Source organism: Poeciliopsis prolifica, unplaced genomic scaffold, assembly GCF_027474105.1.
Source record: "Poeciliopsis prolifica strain line A6 unplaced genomic scaffold, Auburn_PproV2 SCAFFOLD016, whole genome shotgun sequence".
In the NCBI taxonomy this organism is placed as follows: Eukaryota; Metazoa; Chordata; class Actinopteri; order Cyprinodontiformes; family Poeciliidae; genus Poeciliopsis; species Poeciliopsis prolifica.
In genome coordinates, this window is record NW_026562391.1 from 5,423,977 (window position 1) to 5,449,958 (window position 25,982).

Sequence of the window (25,982 nt, forward strand, 5' to 3'; positions counted from 1 at the left end):
TGAAATAATCTATCATTTCAGAGTCAAAATGTGCTGCTTCGAACAAAAAACAGAATATCACTGTAACACTTTAACATGAGATTAATTCAGTAATGCACACATGTATATATGTAATATATAGTTACGCATAATGATGACACTTTAGTAAATATGGAATCACAGTTAATGTGACTTATCTGTTATCCCGCTTTAATTTCACTTGACTCACAGTTCATCTTTTGCTAACTTTTGACAGTTTCTCCAGCATCTTGTCTTGCTGATTCTCCGCCTTCAATGTTCATTAAAAGCCAAGTTTTTCCACTATTAGCTGTTTGTTGCCAGCGGTGTTGCTCTTCAGGATGACCCACAGGGCTCATGTGATCTCTAATGGACCGGATGCAGTGGAACCAATTCAGGGCCGGTTTGGGAACGGATCAGGAGTTTGATAATAAGTCGTCCGATTCCGCCCTCCGTCGGGGAAGCGCCTCCTCTGCGCCACATGAGCGACGGGAGGAATCTACAAATGGGACACGGAGTGAGAGGTTTTCACGGGTCCCTTCGATGAGCTGCTCCTCGTCGCCATCAAGCTGATTAAACCAGAGGGGGAATTATTCATGACATAAATGGCAGAGGAGTTGTTGAAGGAAAATGCTGCAAAAATCAGTGGGGTGAGTTCCCTCCGCTTCGTCACTGAGCTCATATTTTCTCAAAAAAAAAACGTAAGCTGTTTGTTGTGTGACAGAAGTGATTACTTCTTATGTGCAGCACAGCCAGAGAGGAAGGCTGAAGTGGTGAGGCGAGGCCGAGCGTCCGATGCTCGGGTTGCCGCTGACTTCTCAGCGTCGTCTCCTCTGAACTAGTCGGAGCTCGAAACGTCCTCAATTTAGACCCAAATTAGATTTATCTGAAGAACTGAGCAGCTTTTGTTCTGTCAGCCTACTTTTCCCTCATTCACACCCACACTAGTGTCATTCCCCAACATCTAAAGGAATGGACAGATAAAGTTGGGAAAAAGTTAGACTCTTACAGATCTTGACCTGCTTTGTCCTTTTTCAAAATCGGAAGAGAGCGTCACGAGACGTTTGCCCCTGCGAGGGCAAAAGTTTTCACTTCAGAAAAGATTTCATGCCATATTTTTAGGCTGCGTGTGATCGAGATGTAAACAACAGAAACTTTTTAAGCTCACAAGTGTTTGTGAGCTGTCACAATGATTTGTTTCATGGAAATAAAGTCTTGATGATTCACGCTTTAATATTTGTAAAGGTCAGATGTTTGTATGGCAGCCACATGATGCCGTAAAATTTCTCTCCATGGTGGAAAATGTGCAGTACAGGTCACAGTTTTTTTTGTTGTTGTTTTTTTTCCTCATTTGCTTCTTTGCCCTCCTCTCTGCAGCATCTCACATGGTCACTGCTGGCGGTGGCTTTCCTGGCCTCGTTCGGCAGCTCCATGCTCTACGGCTTCAATCTGGCCGTCGTCAACTCGCCTGCAGAGGTTGGTTTCACAGCACTCAAAACTGTCACAGGATCTTTGGGCCAGTGGATTTTATCTCAGTGGTTTGTCAAGGCCCTGAAAATTGCAGCCACTCAGGACGACTGTGGGGCCCACAGTTCTACAGTGTTACAGATTTGGATTGGATCTGGGGGCCTCCAATCATTACAATGTTAAATGCTGCACTTTTTATTTATTTTTTTTTTTTTTTTTTTTGCAGGGAACAGGCTAAAATAGTTTTTGAGACCTAGAAAAGAGAAAACAGTGACCTCAATAAATGTTACATTGCAAAAAAAAAAAAAAAAAAACATTCTTTCAAGTGCAAATATCTTACTTAAAATAATTGGAATTACAAGTTACTTTTCAGCAAGATATGGATTTGTTTTAAATCAACAATTTCTTAATATTGACTTCATTTATTACCTGCTTAAAAGGTGGCAGTGGAATTAATACTTTTTCATCAATATTAATGAATGATCGACTGAAAACAAACTTATTTCTTGCTGAAAATTTACTTTTAAGTTAGTTTTGTCTTCTTTAAGGTGCACTAACACATTTGCACTAGAAAGTAGACAAAATACTTGGTAAGAGTTTGAGCTTCTGCAGTGTAAAACCGTATCCTTCCTCTTGACAAGACAAACAATGATGCACAGAGTCTAGTTGTAATTTCACACAATTCAGATCAACTTTAATTTTAGTTAAATATTTATTCCTCCTTTAATTTTTCTCTTTTTTTTTTTTCATTTTTGACTTGAAACATATTTTTTCAACCAAACATAAACTTTTAAGATTTTGACCAAAGGTTACAGCATCACTATTCCAAGTCATCCCTGTAAGTTTTGATAATTTTCTGCAGAGCAGACTGTAACGTGTTCCTCATGCGGCTGCGTCGGCGTGTCATCGATGCTCCTCGGCTCCTAATCCATCATTTGTTCTGTTCTGCTCCTTCTCTGTCTGATTGGCTGCGGTGCAGCAGCTGAGCTGTGAACATTCCTGTTTTGACGAGGACGACACTGAATCTGAAGCAGGACCGGTTCACTCCACTCTGTTTCAGATTGCCGCCATTCTTCACTTAAAAACAAAAGGAGACACGACGAGCACTTTGAGAGGGACTTTTTAAAATTCATTTGGCTCTTCAGGAATCACCATGCCGATGCTTTTAATGCAACAATTTTTGTAAAGTTTGATAATAACGTCATAAGACGATGTTGGGGCTCGAGGTTTTCCTCAAGCTAAGGAACCAATTGAAGCAGAAGAGAAATTAAATCCGCCGTAGGAAACAAATGTTCCTCGGTAAATTGAACATATGTGAACTTCTTACTGTTTGTTTACAGACAAAGAGTAAAAACAAGAAAAAAATTTTAATTAAAACAAATTATTATGCCCAATTGACATGCTATTTTATATTATCCATTCAAAAAGGATAACATATAAAACCTCCAAACACCAGAGAAACTTAATTTATTTCCACATCACTTAAATGTCACATTATCATCTTCAAGTGTACAATAACTGAAACATTTTTAATATGGTCACTCGTTTTATGCAACATATTTTCCAACAATCTCAATTTTTTGAAGAGTTTTTTAAGCTGGTTTATATTTGTACTTTTTTGAACTCATCATTCTTTGAATCTCCTCCACACATCGATAAACAAAAACTCTTTGTTTTTTATTTCCTTTTCTTAAATTATAACTGTCACAAAATAGTTTTTGTATATTGTGTGGAAGTTGATGGTTTCCCCCTTTAAACATGAATTGTTCAGTTTTAAATGTTACGAGGTCCCAAAATTTCAGCCTATTTGATTTAAAACACAATTTTGGATGTATATTTTTCAGTATATTTAAATTTTATGCAGGCAGCAGACAGTTTACAGAACCAAGCAGAAGCTCAGGCCCAGGAGATTTTGTGGGGGGAAAACAGGAAGACAGAACAGCAAATGAGGCACAAACTGAGTAAAAACAGTCAATAAGTTACTGGTTAAACTTAGACACCTAACAAAAAGACAAATATCATTAAGTCCCACAAAGTGGAAAGTTTTAAGCTGCAGGCCGAGGGAAGTTTTTTGAAAAACATGAATTTATTGATCCGAGGTTTTTATGTAAATCTTTTGTTAGAATCTTAATCACTGTAGGTTTTTTAATGTTGATGTTGTCTTTTAATTTAAAATCCTGACTTTCTTTTTTGTTTTAAAAAGCTGATGTCACTCTCAATTGCTATATATCTTATGACACATTTCTTATTTTATGGAATGAACAGAAAACATGTTTTGTTCTATAACACATCTAATGATCTACTGATTTGTCTTCCTCATATTGATGTCACATAAATGAATTGAATCTCCAGAGTAAAACGAGACTGAGTTTCATTTCTCCTCGGTGCAGTTTCAGCTACAGCTGTATAAAATCTGAGGAATGCTGGAGGGCGTCATGATAAATTTTAGACAGAGTGAAAGACTCAGGACTTTTTGTTTCACTCAAATTTGGCAGCTTTGTTGAAGAAATGAATCAGATTGGTGCTCGACTCGGTGTGAAGCCGTGTACTCTTTGGATTCAGTGCCGTTTGGAGTGTTATAAAAATGATTTCTCCTCTCCCAGTACATCAAGGCCTTCTACAACGAGACGCTAACCGAGCGACATCACTGGATCCCCGACGAGCATTTCTTGACAGTCTTATACTCCCTCACCGTGTCCATCTTTGCCATCGGCGGGATGACCGGTGCGCTGCTGGTGGGCAAACTTGTCACTAAATATGGAAGGTCAGTGTGGATGCAGATGGATTATTTGCCTGTTTTGCTTGTGAAAATGTCTCTTTCTTTCGCTGACGGTCTTTGAAAGCCTGAGAATGGTTATGAGCGACGAGCGGTGACAGGTGATGTGTTTGAACAGAAAAGGGACTCTGGTGCGGTCCACCACGCTGGTGTTTATCGGAGGGTCTCTGATGGGCTTCAGCAGATGGTTCAGGAATCCCTTCATGGTCATCGCGGGTCGTTTCATCACAGGGGTGCATTCAGGTAGGCCAAACGAAAACAGAAAACATTCGCTCATTTCTCGGTGCAGGTTCATGTATCTGAGTTAGTTTTTAAAAGGCTGAAGGTGAGAAGCACTTCTCACCCTCTATGTGAGCACATGGTGTGACATGTCCATCCCATGTTTTATGGTTTTTCTTCAGGGATCTCTCTCAGCGTGGTGCCGATGTACCTCGGAGAGATTGCCCCCAAGAACCTGCGCGGGTTTCTGGGCCTTGTTCCCAGTATCTACATCTGTCTGGGAGTCTTTGGTGCTCAGGTTCTCGGACTCTCAGAGCTGCTGGGAAAGGTACCAAATGTTGTGCACTGTGTCTGTGTCAGCTTGTCTTCTTACTCTTTTTCCTAATATTCATATTCTTGTCACAACATTTTAAAAAACTGGGATCAAAGACAATCGAACCCGGTGTCCTGCAGCTTCTACATGTGTCGCTGGTCAAATGTCTCGGTTGGAAGTCCGGTTCTCCACAGTCCTGCTAATTAGCTCATTATTGGACTCAGGTGTGTTGAAGTAGAAACACATCTAAAAGGTGCAGGACGCTGGCCCTCCATATCTGGCAAATAAACGAATAAATTGGTCGTTAGTTTTCTTGAAACTTCCTCAAAAAAATTTTGAACTTTGCAAATGACAGGAAAAGCTTAACACCCAGATAATAAATTCACAACACTAAAACAAACAAGTGTGTGGGCTTACATGTTTACATATCACTTAAAAATTAAGTTGCTTGATGAAGCATGTAGACAAGCGGATCTATGACTAGATAACGTTCACATGAAGTTTGAGCTCGACCCCGGCAATTTCACGACACACAGCCAAACAAATCTATTGTTTTATACCTTCAGGCCTTTCAGTCTGAACACCAATGTGAGCAGTTATGGAGAAGCTGCATGAAAAACCACGAATGTCTTTAAAAAAAATAGTTTTTTGTTTGTCATTGTGTTTAATTTTCATGTATTTCTTACGGAAACAACTGTGTAGTTGAAAAAAAAGCAAAATGTTTTTGTTTTCTTGTCTTTTCTTCACACAGGAAGAACATTGGCCGCTGCTCCTCTCCCTCGTTTTGTTTCCTACTTTGGTCCAGCTGATGCTGTTGCCATGGTTTCCAGAGAGTCCACGGTACCTGCTGATCGAGAAGGGAAACGTCCCCGCGACCGTTTCAGGTCAGAGGTCAGGTCTTTTCCTTTGCCAATTCCATTTTATGTGCTGTAAAATTCAGAAGCTGCGTCTGTTCTCCAGCCCTCAAGTGTTTCCGCAAAAAAGGAAACATCCAGGCCGAGGTGGAGGAGATGCAGGAGGAACAACGGTCGCTCTCCTCCATCAAGACCCTCTCTGTCCGCCGCCTGCTCATGGACCGCTCTGTCCGCTGGCAGGTCCTCACCATCGTGGTGGTCAACATCGGGATGCAGCTGTCTGGGATCGATGCAGTGAGTGGGGAACAGAGCAGCAGCTTCGTTGTTTTTTGTTTTTTTTTCATTTTGGGCGAAGTGCGTCGCTCTGTGCACTTCTCATTTAAAAAAAAATAATAATAAATACAAATAAACGAGAGCTCAGACTGTTGCAGGTCCCAGCTGGGCTCCTCCCTTCTGTCCATACATCACAGAGTCGCACAGTACTACACCCGCTGAATAACTAAGCTGAGGGCGACGCGATCACGCCTCATTATCTGTCTCACTGCAGCCTCACCTAACAAGGTCCACCCATCTGAACGCAAAGTGGAGCACATCTTTGCGCTCGTTGCTTCGTGTGGATGGGAGCTCCAGGCATGCTGGCTCACGGTGGCATCATTTCCCAGCAGGGCGGGGACTCCCTGCTGGGTCGCTCGGTCCCAGCTGCTCCACGCAGGAACTCTGCAAGGCTTCACATACTGAAATCCAAAACATGCATTTCAGTGAATGATTTATCGCCTGCTCTCATCTAACGTTAGGACGGAAACTATCATCATATCTCACTCATCCTGTGGAACCGGGTCCCTGAGTTTGTGCAGCGGTCATTTAGGCAAAGATTTTACAGAGTGGCGTCAGAGTAGAGAAGGGCGAGTATAAATGCATGCCACACTTTTGAAATCTTTGAGTGCCAAAGAAATTACTGTAGGAAGTGGGCGATCTGAAAGTTGCAGAATAGTTTGATTTAGATCTCAGACCGACAGCGTGGACAGTTTGGCAGCTTTTCTAATTAATTTGCCAGACATGTGAATTCACCAGGAATTTCTCCACAACTTTATTTACTAATTGGGTAGTCTGTCTGTGGCGCTGAATTATATTTGGAGTTAAAGCAGTAAAAAAAAATGCATGTCATACTTCTTATTTGATCATAATCTCAAACATTATTTTAGTTCCACTTCATGTTGCTCCATCACTTTGTGCCGTAACGTAACAACAAACCTCATATCATGTGAGGTTATGAGGTTTGGACTTTTTCTGAGCTTGACCCAAACTGTTTTTCTCTGGATTTCAGATCTGTTTTTCTCTGGATTTCAGATCTGGATCATGAACAGCAAAATGGTCCCAAACTCACCAGAAATAAGGATACAAAAGAATAGCAGGGGAAAAAAATAAAGATTTTGCAAATGAACCACAAGACGTTTTCTTTCAAAAGAACACAAGGAAATGTTGTTTCACTGTAACCAGACACACGGTTTGTGCATTAGTTTGTGCTTCAGAGTTGTTAAGTTGATAAAATGCAACACGTTTGGTCACTAAATCAACAAGACAGGGTTGAACTGAGCCGATCACGTTTCTGTCCTCACCTCATCAATGATGGATGCTGCTCTGGTAAAATGTGATTGATGAGAACGCACAAATTAATTTCAAGGGGAGCACTTGTCAGCGATCCGCGCTCATGAAACGCAGAATCTCAAACGCATAAGTGATGGTCGGACTAATGAAAACGATCGGCGTAATGAATCAAGCGAAAGCGCAAAATAACAAGACGGGGTGTTTTGGCTCCTTAGAAAACGAGATCATCTAATTCTGAGTTTCTAATCCGTCAGATTTGTCCTGACGAACTTCCTGTTTTTCTCTGGATTTCAGATCTGGTTCTACACAAATGAAATATTCAGGAATGCGGGAATCCCAGAACCTCACATTCAGTACACGACGGTGGGAACCGGAGCCATAGAGGTCATCGCTGGGATGCTGGGGGTGAGCGGACGTTTCAGCGCGGCGACGTTTACCAGTCTGTGATCGACTTTGTTTAACAGTAGATCATTTTGACATGACAAGACTGCAACATGAAGTCAACTCCTCTGGTGACATTGTTATGGTGACTGCAGAGTTAATTAGCAAATTGTAGAAAACAATTTTGAAAAGTCTGATTAGTTGTTGCACAACATTGTACAGCATGATTAATCAAATTATGTTTCATCAAGTGTGCAGACATTAGCTTGATTTAAACTCCACTAGAAAGTGCTTTAAAATAGTGGTTTTAACACCTTTCATTGTATTTTTGTAAGCAATGTCTTCTTCATTGTTCTTTTATTTCTTGTTTTGCAGCAAAACGTCTGAATTTTATGATCTGATCTCAGTGTTGGATCCAGATCCAAATAAAGCACGACGGAGTTACTGGTATTAGTGCATCCTAGTGTTTTAAAACTGCTGAAATCTTCGATTATGTCATTTCAGTGTTTCAAAAACGTTTAACTAGATGCCATAAAAAGTGAAGGAGTGACAGAGTTTCCTTTGGCATGTCGAATAACGTGGCGTTGTGTTGTTGCACACTGCGAATCAGCTGGCTGAAAGAAGACTAATACACTTTGTTCTGATCGCACTGAAGGCAAACGATGAATGAAAAACCAATGACAGTCATGATGAGGAAATTAAGGAAGCCCCTCCCTTCAATACTGCAAGATGAGAGAGCAGCGTCTCTGTCAGACTGCTGGCTGACATGAAACCCAGTCAATTAACTGCAGATGGATTTTAGCTTGTTATTATTGTACTATACCGGTTCAACAACAAGGTTTAAGAACTGTTCCTCAATCGAGGGGTAATGGACGGGGAGCGGGTCGAGTTATCATCCACTGATTTCAAAGTTTTCATCTATTTCTTGTTGAAATTTAATTTTTCAGACAATCAAACTTTGTTTTATTCTTTATTTAAAACAGACGAGGTGGAAGGAGTTAAAACAAATTGAGCTGTAATTGCTGATGAAATGTCTAAACATTTACTTCTTGTGTCTGAATAAGTCTAGATCAGCCGCAGTTTAGAAAATAAATGACATTCCTCTGAAAGGCAGTTAGGCCCTGGATTATTTTTGGAGATAAAACAGAAAAACGAATGCATGGCATACTTTTTGTCTGTACATAATCCTAAATATTTTCTTACTGTACAAAATGAATAGAAAAGAGCAGCCAAAGTCCAAAGAAAAGGCTTTAAATGCCTTATTTTTCCCAAAATGTTGAGAAAAGATTATCAGTGCCACCATAAAAATTGTGGCTGACACAGAGAAATTCAAAAATTAACTCAAGACCTTTGCACAAGTAAGTGTGCTATGAAGCAGACCTTAAAACACAGAAGATGTCAGCTGTTTCTGCCCTTTATATCTGTCTACAGTTGCCAGTCATTCACCACTTCCTCTTACATTCACTTAGTGTTTCGCCATCGAGCGTGTGGGCAGACGGCCTCTGATTATCGGCGGGTTCCTCTTCATGGGTCTCTGCTGTGCGGGAATCACCGTGTCCGTCCTCCTCCAGGTACGTCTGCAACGACTGCAACTTAAAAACTTGTGTGCGTTTTACTAAACAGGAACACTCGAGTCAGTAAGTCTAATTTGCCGCTTCCCCTGTCTTGTTTGTGCCTGTAAACAATAACAATACAAGCAAGAAAGTAATTATGTGTCATATTAAGTAAATGTCAAGGAGCACCACATGGTACAAATTAGGTTTTCTGGTATCTTATAATCAAAATGATTGAGTGCAATTAAATGGATAGTCATTAGAAAGTGCTCAAATTTCCGTGGCTTTGCAGGCGCAGTTTCCCTTCATGAGCTACATCAGTGTGGGCTGTGTTGTGGGGATCATCGCTGGATTCTGCATAGGTCCAGGTAACATCAAACTCCATCATCACGGGAGAAGGAGAAAACACTCCCAGACCTCAATCTGAACCCTTTCCGTCAGCAGAGGCAGCCCTCGAGTTTAAGGTGACACTGCTCCCTACTGGAAGCTTGAGGAACAGCAGAAACTCGGCCTCCACTCCCCCCTCCCCGCCGCCTCCTCCCTAGGAGAGCATGAAGAGATATTGTATTTCATTACTCTTGTAAATTAGGAAATCTGTGCTGCCACACTACATCCATTCCTGTAGCCATTTAGATGAGACGAGGGAAGAGAATTACGAGGCGTTAGTTTACCACCACATCAAGCGGACCCGTGAGGAAGATGAATCGGGCCGATTCTGGCGTACGTAGCGTCATTCATCAACGCGGCAAAAATCTATACCACAGAACAAGAAGGAGGATCTCTGTTCCTGCAATTAGACCTTTAATGGCTCATTGTTCACAAGCTTCCCTGTGATGAATACGGTTTCTTTCGGAGGAAACCTTGCTCTCACGTAGAGCGTGTTGACAAATGATGGCCTATAGTTATTCATCTGACAGTACTAAACCCCTCTGTCTGCTGTTAGCAGCCACAGATAATGAGGACATCATTCTGGAAGATGATCATTAGAGCTTTGGCTAAGGCACAATCTAACAATGAGAAATGTTTAAAGCAAGGCCACCCTCTGATGTAACCCCGACACTTGTAGACGTCCTGACAAAGCTGCCGTCTTTTAACGCTTACCGCCTGCCTGTTCTCCACGTCGTCGGCCATCTTCCTGCCTGCAATAACGGACACTAAATGAAATACATGGAAGGAAACGAGTGTAACTTAATAGCACTTTGGCTTTTGTTAGATCACCATTTATTAATTTTGAGCGAAGACTAGTAAATAGGCCAGAGAGGGAATATTGATAAACTACTTGATGAATGAAGTTGCAGGTGTTAATTTCATAACAGCACCGGGTAATTAAATTGGATTTGTGTGGTGACTGGATGTGTAGTCGGATCGAGCCTATAAATTTCACCAAACAGCATGTAGAGGTTCTGGGTTCCACTTTAACACGGCCACTTGTTCGTCCTGTCGTTCCAGCCGGCGTTCCTTTTCTGATCACCGCCGAGCTCTTCAAGCAGTCGCACCGACCGTCTGCCTACACCGTGGCCGGCTGCCTCAACTGGCTGTCCAACTTCACCATTGGCTTCGTCTTTCCCTTCCTCGAGGTCAGAAACTGAATCCAGACTTTTTGACAATGCACACCTCCAGTTTTCCTCAGGTGCAATCATGGTTTGAAACTTTTCTATTTCAAACTGCAGTTTGAAACGTTTCGGTCCTGGAGGACAAGTTTCAGATGACTTATTATTAGCCAGAATGATCTGTCATGTTTTTTCTACATATGTATATAAACATCTTGTTATTCAAGAACCAGAAACTTCTGTGCATTTTGCTGGTACTTTACGTGTAAGATGAACACAAATTAGCTCTTATTTGTGAACGACATTCTTACAGATCTGTGTAATTTTTTTACATGTATGTTCATATCTGAAACACATGGCAACCGACTGCTTGAGAGGTTTGTTAGAGAACATCAGTGAACAAACAGCATCATGAAGACCAAGTAACAGCAAAGACGGGTCAGAGAGAAAGATGTGGAGAAACTTAGAGGCGAAATGTTAAAGTTTAAAACATGAAGCTTTTAATATCTCGCTCGGCTCTGTTCGTCAAAAAGTGGAGAAGGCAGAGCTCATCTGCAAACAATACAGCTGAGAGAAAACCACAGTCCACTGGCGCTTACGTGCTTTGCTCAACCAGAAGAAGAGTTCAAGAGTCTCTGTGTCTCGGTGGGATGGAGTGAAAGGTGCAGATTAGGGCCTCATTTGCGGTAATGAAGACCTTTTCGGTCGCCGATCCATCTCCGCTATGATCGTTACCTATTGTTTAGAGATATAAATAGTTGTGTGACGAACACAACTATTTATACTAAAGTCATTTCTGTGACTTTAAAAGTGACAGAAATGAGGTTGTTCTGCAAGACAGCTACGAGGAAACGAGCTGGAGTCAGCTGAAGAGGGGACCATGAATCTCCTCTGGCCAAGGAACTCCTTCAGATCCAGAAGAATTGGGCGGGCGGGTGAATAAATGGATACGTTTTTCTGTTTTCATAGATGCTAATCTTCCTGCTAACTGGTTGTACTTTTTGTTTAGAGTTTTTGTTTATGCAAAATGTTTCACATTTTCACTATAAACTCAAAATTTCCAAATGTCATTTAGGTCGACAAAATTGACACAATCCGGTCTGAACGTCTAAAAATGACTGTCAAACACATTTTTACTTTTTCAACACTTCAAATGTAGCTGAAGTTAATGAAGTCAGCTTCCGTGCCCTTTTGGATTATTCTGCGTTGTGCCTTTTTAGGATGCAACGGGCCCGTACTGCTACCTGATCTTCTGCGCGATCTGCTGGGGAGTCGCTGCGTACACCATCTGGGTCATTCCTGAGACCAGGAACAAAACCTTCCTGGAGATCAGCCAGATGTTTGCGACCAAAAACAGCGTCCAGAAGGAGGAGCCGACTCCAAACAGTCACCTGAAACTGGCGCTGATGAACGGCTACGGATCACTCAGGCTCCCGGACGAAAAGTGACAGGTGGAAAGAGAAAAATAACTTCCTGTTAAAAAAAAAAAACAGTGAGATGACAAACTGCGGCCCTGAGATTGACTGCTTTACTTGAACAAGTTTAAGAGACATAAATGTACACAAAGTATAATAAAATATTGGCTTCGTTGAGATGTTTTTGTTTACGGTTTGTTGTTAAAATCCCTCGGTTTTTGTCCATGTCATGGAGCAGAGGTCATGTGCTTCAGCTCAAGTGTTCGTCACATTCAGATCAGTTTCCCACGGTCGCTCCGTTCTGTCATTGGAACCGGGGAGGCGTCACAGTTTTGGCTCAGATGTTTTCAGCCACTGCGTTAACTTGATTCTTTCAGCACCACATGATGTCAGGATTGTTGAGAGTTGGGCTCGTTTGGCCCGTTATTGGCCAAAGACAGACGTTTAGCTACCTGTAAACAAGACTTCAGGTTAATAAGCAGTGCTGAGGACTGACAAATTCCTGCATACTGAGCTGAACATAAACTAAGACCAGTGAGTGTCCTCAGATTTGCTTTGAACAATAAGTGAGTAAAACTAGAGGGTTGACCCTTGAACTTTGTCATGTTTTATTGGATTTCAACTGAAACGTTCAACTGGGATTTTCTGGTATCGCTCAACATGCAGTTGAGCCCCGTTGTTAGTTTGAAGGAGACGATGCATCATTCTTCAATTTTTGCACAAATTTAAAAAAAAAAAAAACTGAAAAGTGTTCTGCACATTTAAATTTTAGCTCCCCTGAGTCAGTGCCACGAAGCAAACTTTTGTGTTGTATGTATTTATATAATCTTTTGGTGAAGATTAAATCTCTTCCAGCTCTGCACATCCTGAGACTGAGCTTTTTATCTATTTAATTTAGACTGATCTGCAATCTTTAAGTCTTGCCACACATTAAGGTCAGACCTTTGGTCAGCACTTTGACATATTAATATGGTTAGTAGCTCTAGTAGTGGCTGTGCTGTCCTTAGGTTTTCCCTCAGGACGACGCTGCATTTAGCTCCTCCTCATCAAATCTGACCAGCATTCCCACAGCATAACGTTGCCGCCACCGTGTTTCAAGTTAATTCAGATTATGTGTTCAGGGTGAAATGGTGTCAGGAAGCTCGGTTTTCGGTATAACTTCACCAGATACTTTCCTGCGTGTGTGCTGTGTTCCCTATTAGACTGATAACAAATTCACAAATGGGACTTCTCAAGGCTTTCCTTCAACAATGCTTTTCTTGTTGCCACTCCTTCGCTAACGCGGCGTTTATAAAGTGCAGGACCGACACTCATCATGACGACAAGCTGCGCCACCTGAAAAACAGAAAAGTAACTTATTGTAATTCCACTTCCCGAAGGGCACAACAACGCATTAGTAGTTGGTGTGTTAGTGCACACTGTGTGGCTAGTTGCTGTTTTAAAATAGCTCAGAAATGAAATTGGCTATTCGGCAAAACTATTACTTAAAGATCCAATGAAATCTATAGAAATCTGTGGCTGTAACACAAGGAAACATGACAGAGGTTAAAAGTTCTGAATATTTGAGCAATTATTGGACAGTTAAGAATAAACCAGAACAGTTCGTTAAGCAGGAGTTTTAATGTGGGCTGTTTGCCATGTCCTGCATGGCTTGCAGAACTTTCTACGGCCTTCTTTATTGCAACTCCTCCATAAAGGCCAATTTTGTGGACCCATCACTATGACAACGCCTCACGCTGCATGAGCGATACGGAGGGCCTCTCCTCTCCCTCTCATCTCCTCCCTCTGCCTCTAGGCTGCCTGATCCATCTGTCAGCGCCTGCAGAAGGGCCCCGCAACCCCCAGCTGGGGCAGAATGGATAAACGTTGTCACATCTCTCGGCGTCCTCGTGAAAAACAAAAGAGTTGAACTTCGGCGGGTGCGGGTTTGCGGCGAGGGCTTTGCACGCTGCGGCGGTCTCGGCACTTCAGACACGACCGCCTGTCTCGTAAAGAGGCGAGGCGGGCTCGTGATGGAGGGTCAACCTTTGGAGCCGCAGCTGAAAGACAAATGGACGGCCGAGTCCCCCGGTCCCAGCAGAGGACCGACAGCAAGGGCTGAGCGGCCTCTTCATACGCAACATCACTCTCAAACAAAGGTCTCCTTGTCACAGAGACTACAGTATATTTCTGCGGATAATGCCACAGCACACACACACACACACACACACACACACACACACACACACAGTTGGCTGTGCCTCAGGCTGGCAGAAGCTATAAATCAAACAAATAGCATCACACCCTGACGAAGGAAGCATTCCAACAGATAAAATGCTCTCCCACACAACAAAGCCACACTCACTGCGTAATTAATTGCAACAAATTACCTCTTCCTCTCCCTGTCGGCCCCCACCTCGCCTCTCTCACCACACTGACAGGAGCACCGCGCGCTCCCGAAACGCCGAGGTGAGTGCGTGAGTGAGGATGCGCACCGAGCGAGCGAGCTCGTGCGCAATCAGGAGGCGCGCGCGTGCGCGTAACGCGGTCATACACCTACATTAACAGACCCGGCCGCGCCGCGCGCGCGCGCCCGCTCGGCCTGCACCCCTCATAAGTGCTTTAATGTGGCTTATTGCAGAGCGCGGTCCCCTTAGCCGTGGAAATATTCGCTTGACGGATGTGCTTTGTCGCAGGCGCTCCCCGGCGGAGGGCGGCTGTCAGGGAGGAGATGATAACATTAACAGGGAGGCAAGGCGATGACAAATGCCTGTTATCAGCGAACGAGGCCGGTGACAAATCGAACGGCAGCGGCCCAGGCAGCCCCGGCGCGGCGTAATAAAAAAGAAGATGGATGGCACACCCAGGCGGGGCCCGCGTTAATGCGATTTCCACTGCTCTGCCTGACTCCCAATTAAGGCTGGGGGGGGGGGGGGGGGGGGGAGACTAGGGGGCGGGTGGAGACAGAGAGAGAGAGATGCGGCGGGGGCGATGACGGAAAGTGAGATAAGAAAAATAAAAGGTGGAAACTGAAAAGAGCGCGTAAGGCAGAGAGAGAGATGTGAAGGTAGAGCGAAGCGACTTTTTCAGATTCATGTCGGTTGAAGGAAGGAAGGCAGGAGGAAAGGAAGGAAGGAAAAAAGGAAGGAAGGAAGAAATGAAGGAAGGAAGGAAATATAAAATTGTCTCATTAAACCTTTTGTGTAATTTCAGTCTCTGGAGGAATGTTTGCACCTCGACAGCCTCAGCAGCAACTCGACTGATTGTTGATGGTTGACCTTTTGTGACACTCAAATGTTCCAGTTTAAAAATAAAAAAATTAAAAAAACAGGTTTTACAAAAGTAGGCTGAGTAAATGCCGATTTCATTTCATTGTTGATTTAAGTTACTGAGGGAAATAAGGTGTCCAACCACATCGTCATGGTTTTATTTGAAAAAAAAAATAAAAAAAATTTGTGACCCACAAGGGCTTTACAGAATGTTTGGCCGTCGTTGCCCAGAGGTATTTTGTTTTCATTCTTTTTCCCAAAATGTGTTTTCTCGGCTCGTGCCAAGAATGGACCAGAGCAGGAAAGAAAATATTGTGAAGTTTTAAATGAGGATCGTTTGAGGAAAACAAAACTCTCTTCAGAATAAAACTTCACTTGGTTTCCCGTCTCATGGTGACATGTCTTATTTTATCGCAGTTTTTGTAAATAAAAAAACTGCTTGTCAAAGGTGGTCCTTCTCCTCCACACCTGAATTAAATGGCAAAACTGCCTCACTAGCAAAGCAGTCAATCTCTACAGAGCTCTGCTGATTAGCTGATGTTGTAGCCATGTGTGCTGTGGCAGAGAGACGTGTAAAAGTTGGAGGATTTCAGACTGAGACCACTGGCTTGGTGTAACTCATGAGGTTGATTTGAATCGACATGGAAATTGTAAAGTTGTTTCCTGCCTAACTAACTCTATTGTAGAAAGCGAGCAGTGCATACACGCGAATGATTGACAGCGCTAAGACCCTCTTCCTGGTTGCGACTGGTTGTTTCTGTCGGAGAAATCAGAGAAATCAGAAAGCAGAGGAGCTTGATTGTCTGTATCATATCATACTGTCACGACGTAATGTCAGTTTTAGCAAACATGTTAAAAAGAACAGATTTCTGTGCCAGCCTTGTACCTAATAAAGTGGCCAGTGAGCGCCTCTACAAGACATGGGGATGAACCGGAAGGCTGATGACTGTTCGAACTCCTCCCTACCAAAAGATGTTGCGTTGTTGCTAAAAGGATCAGCGCAGGATGTTGAGTAATTGCCTCTGGATGAGAGGGGCATCTGTGCCTGAATACCCAGGGGCTGCTGTTTTGTCACTCTGACAGTGTTTTATCGAAGACTGAGGAAGCTCAGAAGGCTGCAGAACTGAGCCCCATATATCTCTCGCTATTACACCCAGGCTAGAAAGAAAGGGTTGAAGTGACAATGAAATATGGCTCTGGCACGAGGGGAGAAGAAGAACAGGGACTAAAGAGGGACAGCTGAGTCTCCCGTTCAGCCTGCGGGGACTTTGCACTTCAAATCACCCAAAAGAAGGGAGAAAAACACAAAATCCCCGTCCTGTACTGCAGAGAGAGAGAGACGGAGAGAGGGGCGTGAAGGAGAGGGTGTGTGGCGTGAAAGAAAGAAATCCTTGCACGGAACGTTCTCTGGATGCGTTTGCTGATATTAGTCTTAAAGAACAAGGAGAAATCAAAGCCCTGCAGGAGAAAGGAAGAGGGAGCTGAGTTGGGTGAAAATCCAGACTCGGCAAGGACCCTTGCATCATTAAGTTGTCAAGTGGACAGGAGGCCCCGAAATATGACTGGGAGTTATTGTTGAGGCCAGGCCTGATGATATAAGAATTACAGTACATGGATCATAGCCGGATCGATAGGTAGACAAAGTCATTATAAAGGGGCTAGAGTTCAATGCCTCCCCTGGGCTGCAGACGGGGACTCATATTTATCACCGTGGCGATGTGTAACACACACAGCACTCAGGTGGGTAGCTGCTGTGTAGTTATATTTTGCTTGTTGCTCTTATTTCCAAAGCTATTTGTTTCAGCTGTTATCGATTGCTTAAGTCATCTGTGCTGCTGGAGAAATCTGAGTCGCCTTGTGTGCCTCTTTACCTCCATTTGTCTGTAATTTGCTCGCCGTGAAGGATGTCAATAGGAATGCACATTCACTGATGTACTGCACGGCTTAATGTGTGCATATAATTCAAGCGGCGGACATTTGCTTTTCTTCGCGTTCAGCCTTTGCACCTCCGAAGAGAGAGAGAGCAGAGCGAGAGGGAGCACGAGCGGGGCAGCATCGATCCTCGCTCTGCCGAGAGAAATTAGGCATGAAATTAAAGCTCCCATCAAAGGCCAAGGCCGGCGTTGTCACCTGATCTGGCACTATTTATACTCGCAGGAGACGGCGAGGAGGTGGAGGATGTCTTCATCACGCTGATGATAACAGGACAGAGAGATGGGGGGAGAGAGAGAGAGACGGAGCATCCACAGTGCCACTGACCCGCTATCATTTATTCTGCCAGGGCTCAAATGCAAGGTTAGCAGCAGCCTGAGGGCCCATAAATCACCGCTCTGCTGGACAGAGGGAGGTCGGGGTCGATGCCTCTCACAGCCAACCTCCACTGATGACGGAGTATTTATAGATCAGAAAGAAGGAAAGGGGAGGGAAGACGGAGGAGGAAGGATGTGCTCCGAGCAGAAACTCAGATGTGATGGGATATAAAGTTTCATTTACCGCCGTTATCATTCTGCTTTAATTCTATTAACTTGTGGCTCTTACTGATTTCCTGAGCTCATGGTTTCTGTAAGTTTCACCAGCTACAATTTAATTATGAATTAAATCTAATTTAAATCACTGCTACAAAGGAAAGTGTAGCAGTGCACAGAATGCACATAGCATCTTAAGAGTTGGCAACAGAAGTGAGCCAGAAGCGAACGTCATCCAGCCAATAAATTTACTTTTTATGACAGACCCAAAAAAGTCTAGCAATGGTGTTTTAGCAGCTATTTAGCGATTATTATTGTGGAGGGCCCCCTGTTGGTCAGGGGCCCTAAATTTTCCCCCTATACTGCAACCCTGCTCCTATTACTTCCTGTCTTCTTCTTTGTGTTTTCTGCCAGGAGTAACATCTAGTTGTTGATCATATGACTAGTGTGATGCGAAGAAAAAAAAGTGTCTCCACTGTCGTTTCGCAAAACACACAAACAACAACAATAAAGCTTCAATTTCCTCTAAAGCGAAGTTTTTTGCTCCTCATTCTAGCACAAACACGAGTTTTAATTATTATTATTTGTTTTTGGGGTTGTTTTTTTCAAAAATTTCTATGTTTCCATTAAGCTAAGGAATTATTTGGTCAATGGAAACGCAGCTCCCGATGTCTGCATGGAAAGTTATTTATTGTAACAAACGTTCAGTTGTCAGTATGGTGTGTTGCGGTTTACTGATAAATTGAAAGCACTCGTTACAAAAAAATGATTTTAAAAAAATAATTCATTACAAGTTTCGAATAATTAATTGAAAGCCCAGAATTGGTCAAAGTGTAAGTTTGTGAGCGTAGGTCTGGAACCATCAGCAGGTCTGGGACCATCAGCAGGTCTGGGACCATCAGCAGGTCTGGAACCATCAGCAGGTCTGGAACCATCAGCAGGTCTGGAACCATCAGCAGGTCTGGAACCATCAGCAGGTCTGGAACCATCAGCAGGTCTGGGACCATCAGCAGGTCTGGGACCATCAGCAGGTCTGGGACCATCAGCAGGTCTGGAACCATCAGCAGGTCTGGGACCATCAGCAGGTCTGTCAGGCTCCATTAACGTTACGGTTCATGTGGAAAGGGGGCCGAGGTGTGAGTAACCGAGGAAACAGTAGAGGGAGCCCATTAACCACACATCACATCTCACACTCTCACTTCACCAACATCCACTGAAAACCTGCTTGAAACATCGCAGCTGCTTCCTCAACCCTGCAGTGACTGAATTAAACATCAAAATAATAATAATAATAATAATAAAGATAAAATAAAATAACGTCAGCAGGAGAACTGAACCTTTAAACCAAATTGAACATTTCAAACTCACAATGTGTGCGTCCTGCACACAACAAAACTCACATTTCCCAGTCTCACTTTGTTGTTGTGTGCAGTTCTCGCCAAGCACAGTGTTTGGACAACACTACAGTAAGTCCAGCATGGTGCTGTAATGACCAGTGGCAAGAGATCATCCAGGCTAAACACTGACTATGGTCAACCACAAGATGACTAGGTGTCCTTTGTCATCACTTTCTTTCTCTTTCCTCTCGCTGCGGGTCTGATGCGTGGAGTCCACCTCTCCAGCAAAAATAAACTGTGGCCCTGCTCCAGATTTTGAAGAAAAACTGAACTTGGTGAGGATGTTTTTCAGGATCACAACAATTCCTGTTAGTCCGCTTATATTTTGACAGACAATGGTTTCAGTTTTGACTTTAAATCACACATTTTTGTTGAGAGGCAAAGGGGAAAAAACAGTGCAAGGAAGGATTCAGCTGCTACAGACAGAGAAATGTGTAAAGAAGCTTCACTGATTAACTTTGTGACGTTCTGTCGAAACTGACTGTCAACACGGAAAATTAGACTTTTACCTGAGGATGACGACCATCTGAAATACAGAGGGGAAATATAAGCATGTACAAAGCTTATATTGTACTAGTTTTACACTAGTTTACACCATTAATCAAAAACAATAAGCATACAAAGAGACTTAATTATTTGGTAGCTTTGTTTTTAATCTGGAGCTTCGTTGTTTTTCTTTCTGGATCCTGAGGTGTAACTGTTTTATTCTTGTTTTTTCTGGAATCAAGGCTGAAATAACAATTCGATTCATCTGTTTCTTCAACCCTCAAAATTTGAATAATTTTCGTTGGGCCTAACTGAACATGTTGAATAATTTAACATTGAATATTACTTTTTATTAAGTAGAGATCATAGAAATATAATTAACATGTCCATACAACTGAAAAGCAAATAAATCACCAAATAAATGCCTATTAAAACATTTTAATAGGCATTTTTATGTTAGGACTTTCAACATTAAAATAAGCTGATATTAAGAAATTGATTAATTTTCAACAATAAACCAACATATCTTACAATTTGCAAAAGGATATGGCAAGTTTATCCAAAAAAAGTGTAAAAAAAAAAAAAACAAAGTGTGTATTTCTGATGAATTTATTTTCCAACAGCTTGATGATAAAAAAAATCCTGGTCTTAATGCTCTTTATGATGTTTGTGATCTTTGCATGCCTTATGGCCCCAGGTTAAAAATCGGATCTAAATGTGCAGCTGAAATTTCACAGCGGACATAAAATTCTTAAATTGAGTTCAACCAGAATGAAGAGGGGAGCTACAGCTTTTGTTAGAAAAATCAGACAAGGGCATCGTCATTGCCTGGATTAATAAATATCATCATTTATTATTATTTTGTGATAAAAAAACCCATTAAAGACTGGCAAAGGTATCGGTAACTGGTTTCATTAATGCATATGGGTGTGAAAGCACCAATAATGTGAAAGGATTCTGTATGAGCAACGCTTGACCATACAAATGCTTGTTTTGGTCAAAAATAATGTCAAATGTATTTAAACTTCACAGCAGCCTCCAGCAGAGTATCTGTCAGGTTTGCCTATCAACAGGCATATACTTCCCCCTTTCACCAGGTAAAAGCTTACAGTGTGTTTTAAAATGAAGGCGAACGATGTTGGTTAGTGATCCGACAAAGTCTTTTCCCCTGAACTGTTCGATTCATTGTGCTGGAATTTGATGTTAAAAACCAAAAGAAAAGTGGTGCACAGTTGTGAAGCAGAAAAATAATATGTATCTATTATGGAGCCAGACGTAAATTTCAAATCAGTCCTTCGGCTGTGAAAAACTGAAATTGCAATAAGTTTTTGTGTTGTTTCTCCGTCAGCTTTGAACATGCAGAGGCTGAACTTTTCTGAATTTCTCTTAGCAAAATACCTCGAATTCAGTCCGATTGGACGTAAAGGAAACATAATTGTTTAAGTTCTGCTCCAGATTCTTGACTGTGTTTATGATTTTCCTTTGAGTGGGAGATTTTACACATGGAAATGTTTCATTCTGAACCACATTACATGTTTAGGGATGTTCTGCTGGAAGGTGAACGTTAGCTTGCTCATTTAACACTGACTCATTGAGGAAAAGCTTCCCCACAGCATGATGCTACCACCACTGTGACTCACCATCTAAATTAAGAGTGATCTTAATTTAGATAATAACTAAAGTTAATTAGTTGGGCTCAGACACGCAGAGGTGTCAAACTCCAGTCCTCAAGGGCTGCTGTCCTGCAGTTTTTAGATGTGCCACAGGAACAAAGCACTGGAATGAAATCGCTTAATCACCTCCTGATTGTGTAGATCAGTTCTCCAGAGTCTTGCTAATGACCTAATTATTCTACTCAGGTGTGGTGCAGCAGAGGCACATCTAAAAGCTGCAGGACGGCGGCCCTTGAGGACTGGAGATTGACACCTGGGCTACAGGGTCGGGTTGGACCTTGTTGGAATTTTTTTTAAGGCCCAATCCAAACAAGAAAGAACATGAGAGCGGCGCTCCGTTTCAAATTGTCGTCTTTTACAATTACGCAAAATATAGACTATTAGCAATCATTTTAAAATACAATTGTGAGTCCTTGAGATTATCTGACCCTGCACCTGAAGCTTCACAGTCCACAGTGGGGTCCCGACCCTAACTTTGGGAACCACTGCTCTAATCTCTCTCAGACTTTGTTAGTGTCAGTGGTCTCAGCTGATGATAATGTTGCCGGGAGAACTTGAGAGCTAGTGATAAGGCTCACTTAAAATGTGTATGATTGCTATTTTTATTTTTTATTTTAATCCACCAAATTCTTCGATTTTCAAACGAATTAAACTATAATACTGAAACATCTCCTCACCTCCTCCAGCCTGCAGGCTCACGTTACGTTCTCGGGACATGAAGGTCAGATAGGGGGGGAGCGTTTGATCGATAAGCACCACCCTGTCCTGGACTCACCGACAGCTCCTGTCAAGTGTCCGGCAGGACTCCTATCAAATGGATCAACTGTTTTCCCAAAGCCCCCTCCGCCCACCGCCACCTCCCAGCTTTAAAGGAGAACTGTCACTAACTGCCACTGTCACATACCAGGCAGGTGCTTTCAACGCTCTGATAACGTGCCGAGGAATCTCACCAGAACCCACGGTGTGTGTGTGTGTGTGGGACTAAGACCTGTTGAAAGTTGGCCCGCATGTTGTGGGAGTTTGTGCGTGACCCCGCTGACCCAATTCGCAGCTTATCATTTGGGATCAAGATACGAAATTGTAGGCTTCTTCAGCTGTGCGGTTCTTTTTTTTTTTTTTTTTTTTTGCTGCATGTCGTCGAACTTTGAAGAAACACAAACATTAGCAAAGTTAAAAGGTCAGAGAGCTGAAAAAAAAATGAGTTGAGTTATGAGTCCTGAAATGCATACTTTTTTTCCCCCCTCTCTCTCTCTCTTCTCAACTCGCTGCTTTTCTGTTTGCGTCACTAAAAGACGAGAGGGGCTCCTCGGTGACCCACAACACAGATGTCGGAGGCCTTTCCTGTGAAGTCGGATAAATCGGTGTTTGCGTGTGCTGAAAAAACCATTTTTAGGTGCTTATCGTGCTGATGCCTCCGTCCTTAAAAGAGAGACACAGTAAAGCGAACTCTATGCCTGCGTGTGTGTGTTTTGGGTGGTGGTTGGGTGTTGGGGGCTGGGGGGGTTTGCTGAGGGTGACAAGGAGATAGTGTCGGTGATTGACACGTGAAGAGCAACTAAAAAAAATGCCCTACTTTGGAATGTGACAATCTCCCAGCGTCCCATGTTGCTCCGAGTCTGACAGTGAATTGTTAAAAGCATTCCAGGCAGCTGGGGGTAGAGGGTGAAAAGGGGTAAAAGGAGATGTTCTGGGGCTACACAAAAGGAAAAAAAGGGAGTTTGTTTGCCCCTAAAGTAGATGAACCACATCCTAAATACCCACAAATAAACCAACACATACAAGAAGTGTGCATTAATATGACGCTGAAAGCATTTCAATACTTGCATTTTGCTTTTTTTCAGTCAGACAGGGGTTCAAAGGAGACCTGGTGGTCCCCCACCAGCGTCCTACAGTGACATGTTGGCCCCCTCCCGAAGCCCCCGAAACCCACCCACCGAGGCAGGCGAGGTGGTGGTCACGCTACGAGGAAAGGTCCTTATGGAGCGGCAAGTTAAACAGACCACACGACAGGGGCAAAAGGCCTCCGCTTACAAGGTCTAATTGGTTCCACAGGTTGCAGACAGGAGAGCAAAGACAGGGACCGCCGGAGAAAAGGATGGGTCAGTGGAGCGGGAGGGAGAGAGGGCGGGGGTCAAAAGACTGTAGAGACAGAAAGGGGGAGCGGGAGAAAAATAGAAACAAAGAAAACAGAAAATATGCCAATAGAGAAGTGGCATCTTTCTGTGATGCAGTTTTGTTTTTATTGTAGAAATGAGGACTTTATCCAGAGATCAGCTGGATGATGGGCGACGTCAATCCCACATGTGTGAATATTTTCTGAAGTTCAGGTCGTCTGTTAAACAGACATGTTCAGACTGCTCGCTCGATGCCATTGTCTAATTTTGGTTTCTTTAGTCATGTCACTCTATTGTCCTTATGTTTTTACTTAGATATTTTCTGCTTGTAGCATTGGACGTGTTAGCATTGGAAAAGTGAGTGAACTGTCATAACAAAATACGAACAAGCCATTCAACTTGCTTGTTCATAAATGTGGTGAGGACTTTTCATTGTGTCGACACCGACACTTTCATTGCCATAAGTTCTTACTTTGTTCATGCTTTGTAAGTTATCAGCTAGATTTTGCAGTTGGTACAAATCGGTTTGGGAACTGGACCAGCTGTTGTGCAAGTGGAAAGAGGGATGTGAGAAACGCAAAAAGGTAACAGTAAACTGGTTGGTTTCCTGGAATGGAGCAATCTTTTAAATGCAGCCATTGAAATTTTCACCAGATTGTCATTCCAAAAACCTGAGAAATCTGTCTTTATCGAGCCCAATTCCAAGTGGGCTTGGAGTCAACATTGAACTGCCTTGCTGTTGATCGCAGGAAATGTTTATGAGCTTGGAGGCTGGACTTGATTGTTCCATTCCCTTGAATCCACCATCACCTCAGGCAGACTCGCCAAGACGCTACTGCCACCATGCTAACCAGCTGGTCATCAGTCGTCTCCATTCATGGTGACGTAAACGTTCCTTTGGTGGAGATGCTGGTATTCCAGAAGTTCATGATTTCTATCAAGAACATGAAAGAAATGTTAACATTACTGAGTAAAACTATATTATTTTTTTAATGTACAGTGTTATGGCCTGCTTGTCCTCAACGACGTCTTACCAGTTGTCTTCACTGTCCTGATCCAACATCATAATGTTTTCTATTTTGATGTCAAAATATGTCAAGAATTGTGTTTTTAATGTCAAAACCTGACATTAATTTCCTGCTCAAAGGTTTAAAATGACTAAAAACTCACAAATCTGGAGATTAGTGGTGATGTTAGCTGACTGGCGCGACGACGAACTGATAACTCCTGTCACCAATCTCCATGGTAAACACTGCATTTCCCAAGAGCTGAACGAATTATTAAACCGTAAGTACATCTATCTGCAGATTTAGATTACTTAATGTGTTTGACATATTTGGTTCGTGAATGATGGCTTTATTCTCCACAATCACGTCAAAATTCATTGCTCAGCCTCAGTGAAGTCATTGTTGGCACATTGATTTATTTAAAATAATGTCCGGTGAAGCCAATGCTCATGAAGATCTACAGCTTAAAGAGCAAACAGTAAAATGTCTCAAGTGCATTTTAAATCTAAGACCTCATATCTTGTTTTTAGTGTTTTCTTTGCTAAGTTTATATCATGTTTATACCACATCAGCTATTCCTCTAGACAATGAACATGTCAACTTTATGGCTTCAAAACGCTGCACAAAAGCCTTAAAACTGTGATCCTATTAAGAGGTAAAATCTGGAACTGTTCAGCAGATGAAAGTTTGACTTTGCGAGCCCTCCGAGTATTTATTTCTTTTTATACCTCGACAAGCTTTAGTCTGTATTATTGGTAGTTATGGACCAGAAAATGGAATTCCCAGAAAAGTGACCCGAGGTGCTGTCACACCGCAGGAAATCTTACTCATTTAATCTGTTTAAGACCCTTAACTTATTGTTTTGTCTTTAAAAAGAAAGTTGAAAGTGGTTAGCAGAGGACGGAAACTTATGTGACTTGTTTTTTTGTTTTGTTTTTTATTTTAAGAGAACGTATTTGACTGCTACTGCTAAAGCCGTCAGCGTAGTTTTACAGTGTTTTTTGTTATTATTATTACTACTTCTACTGAAAAATAAAAAGCATTCGCAATTACAAGGTAAGCCTGTTTACGTTTCCTTTTTATTACTATTAATTGCCTTGAAAAAATAAGCACCTCTTTGTTTGCACGTTGTCACCTGCTTTAAAACGTTCAGCCCGCTTCGTGGAGTAGGTCCAGTTTGACATCTCCATGACATCTGTCTAAGACTGTCTAGACCACAGTAATAACACATATAAATTCCTATAGTGAGTGGCATTCCCATTTGAAGCAAGCTGATCTGCTGTGTGCCTGCCAGGTCTGAGCAAACAAGATCACCGACACCATTTCTGCTGTACAATTTACTTGACGGAGTCAGTGGGTTTCATTGTTCTTTCTCCTCGTGCTTTTGTTCCTGCGATCCAACTGAGTCCTGAGCAAATGTATCGCTCCTTGGAAGACTTAATCCTCCCGGAGTTAATTATGT

At 42.5% G+C, this 25,982-nt stretch overlaps 1 protein-coding gene across 1 annotated transcript; it reads left to right on the forward strand.

Annotated features, from left to right (window-relative positions):
- Positions 1-527: 527 nt before the first annotated feature.
- Positions 528-12,307, forward strand: slc2a15b (solute carrier family 2 member 15b). Its single transcript, XM_055040947.1, has 12 exons — positions 528-647; positions 1,375-1,473; positions 4,068-4,228; positions 4,359-4,483; positions 4,642-4,787; positions 5,524-5,656; positions 5,733-5,920; positions 7,526-7,636; positions 9,082-9,183; positions 9,458-9,533; positions 10,615-10,742; positions 11,936-12,307. The coding sequence occupies exons 1-12, from the start codon at positions 603-605 to the stop codon at positions 12,161-12,163; spliced, it is 1,542 nt and encodes a 513-aa protein (XP_054896922.1). The 5' UTR covers positions 528-602; the 3' UTR covers positions 12,164-12,307.
- The last annotated feature ends 13,675 nt before the right edge of the window (positions 12,308-25,982 follow it).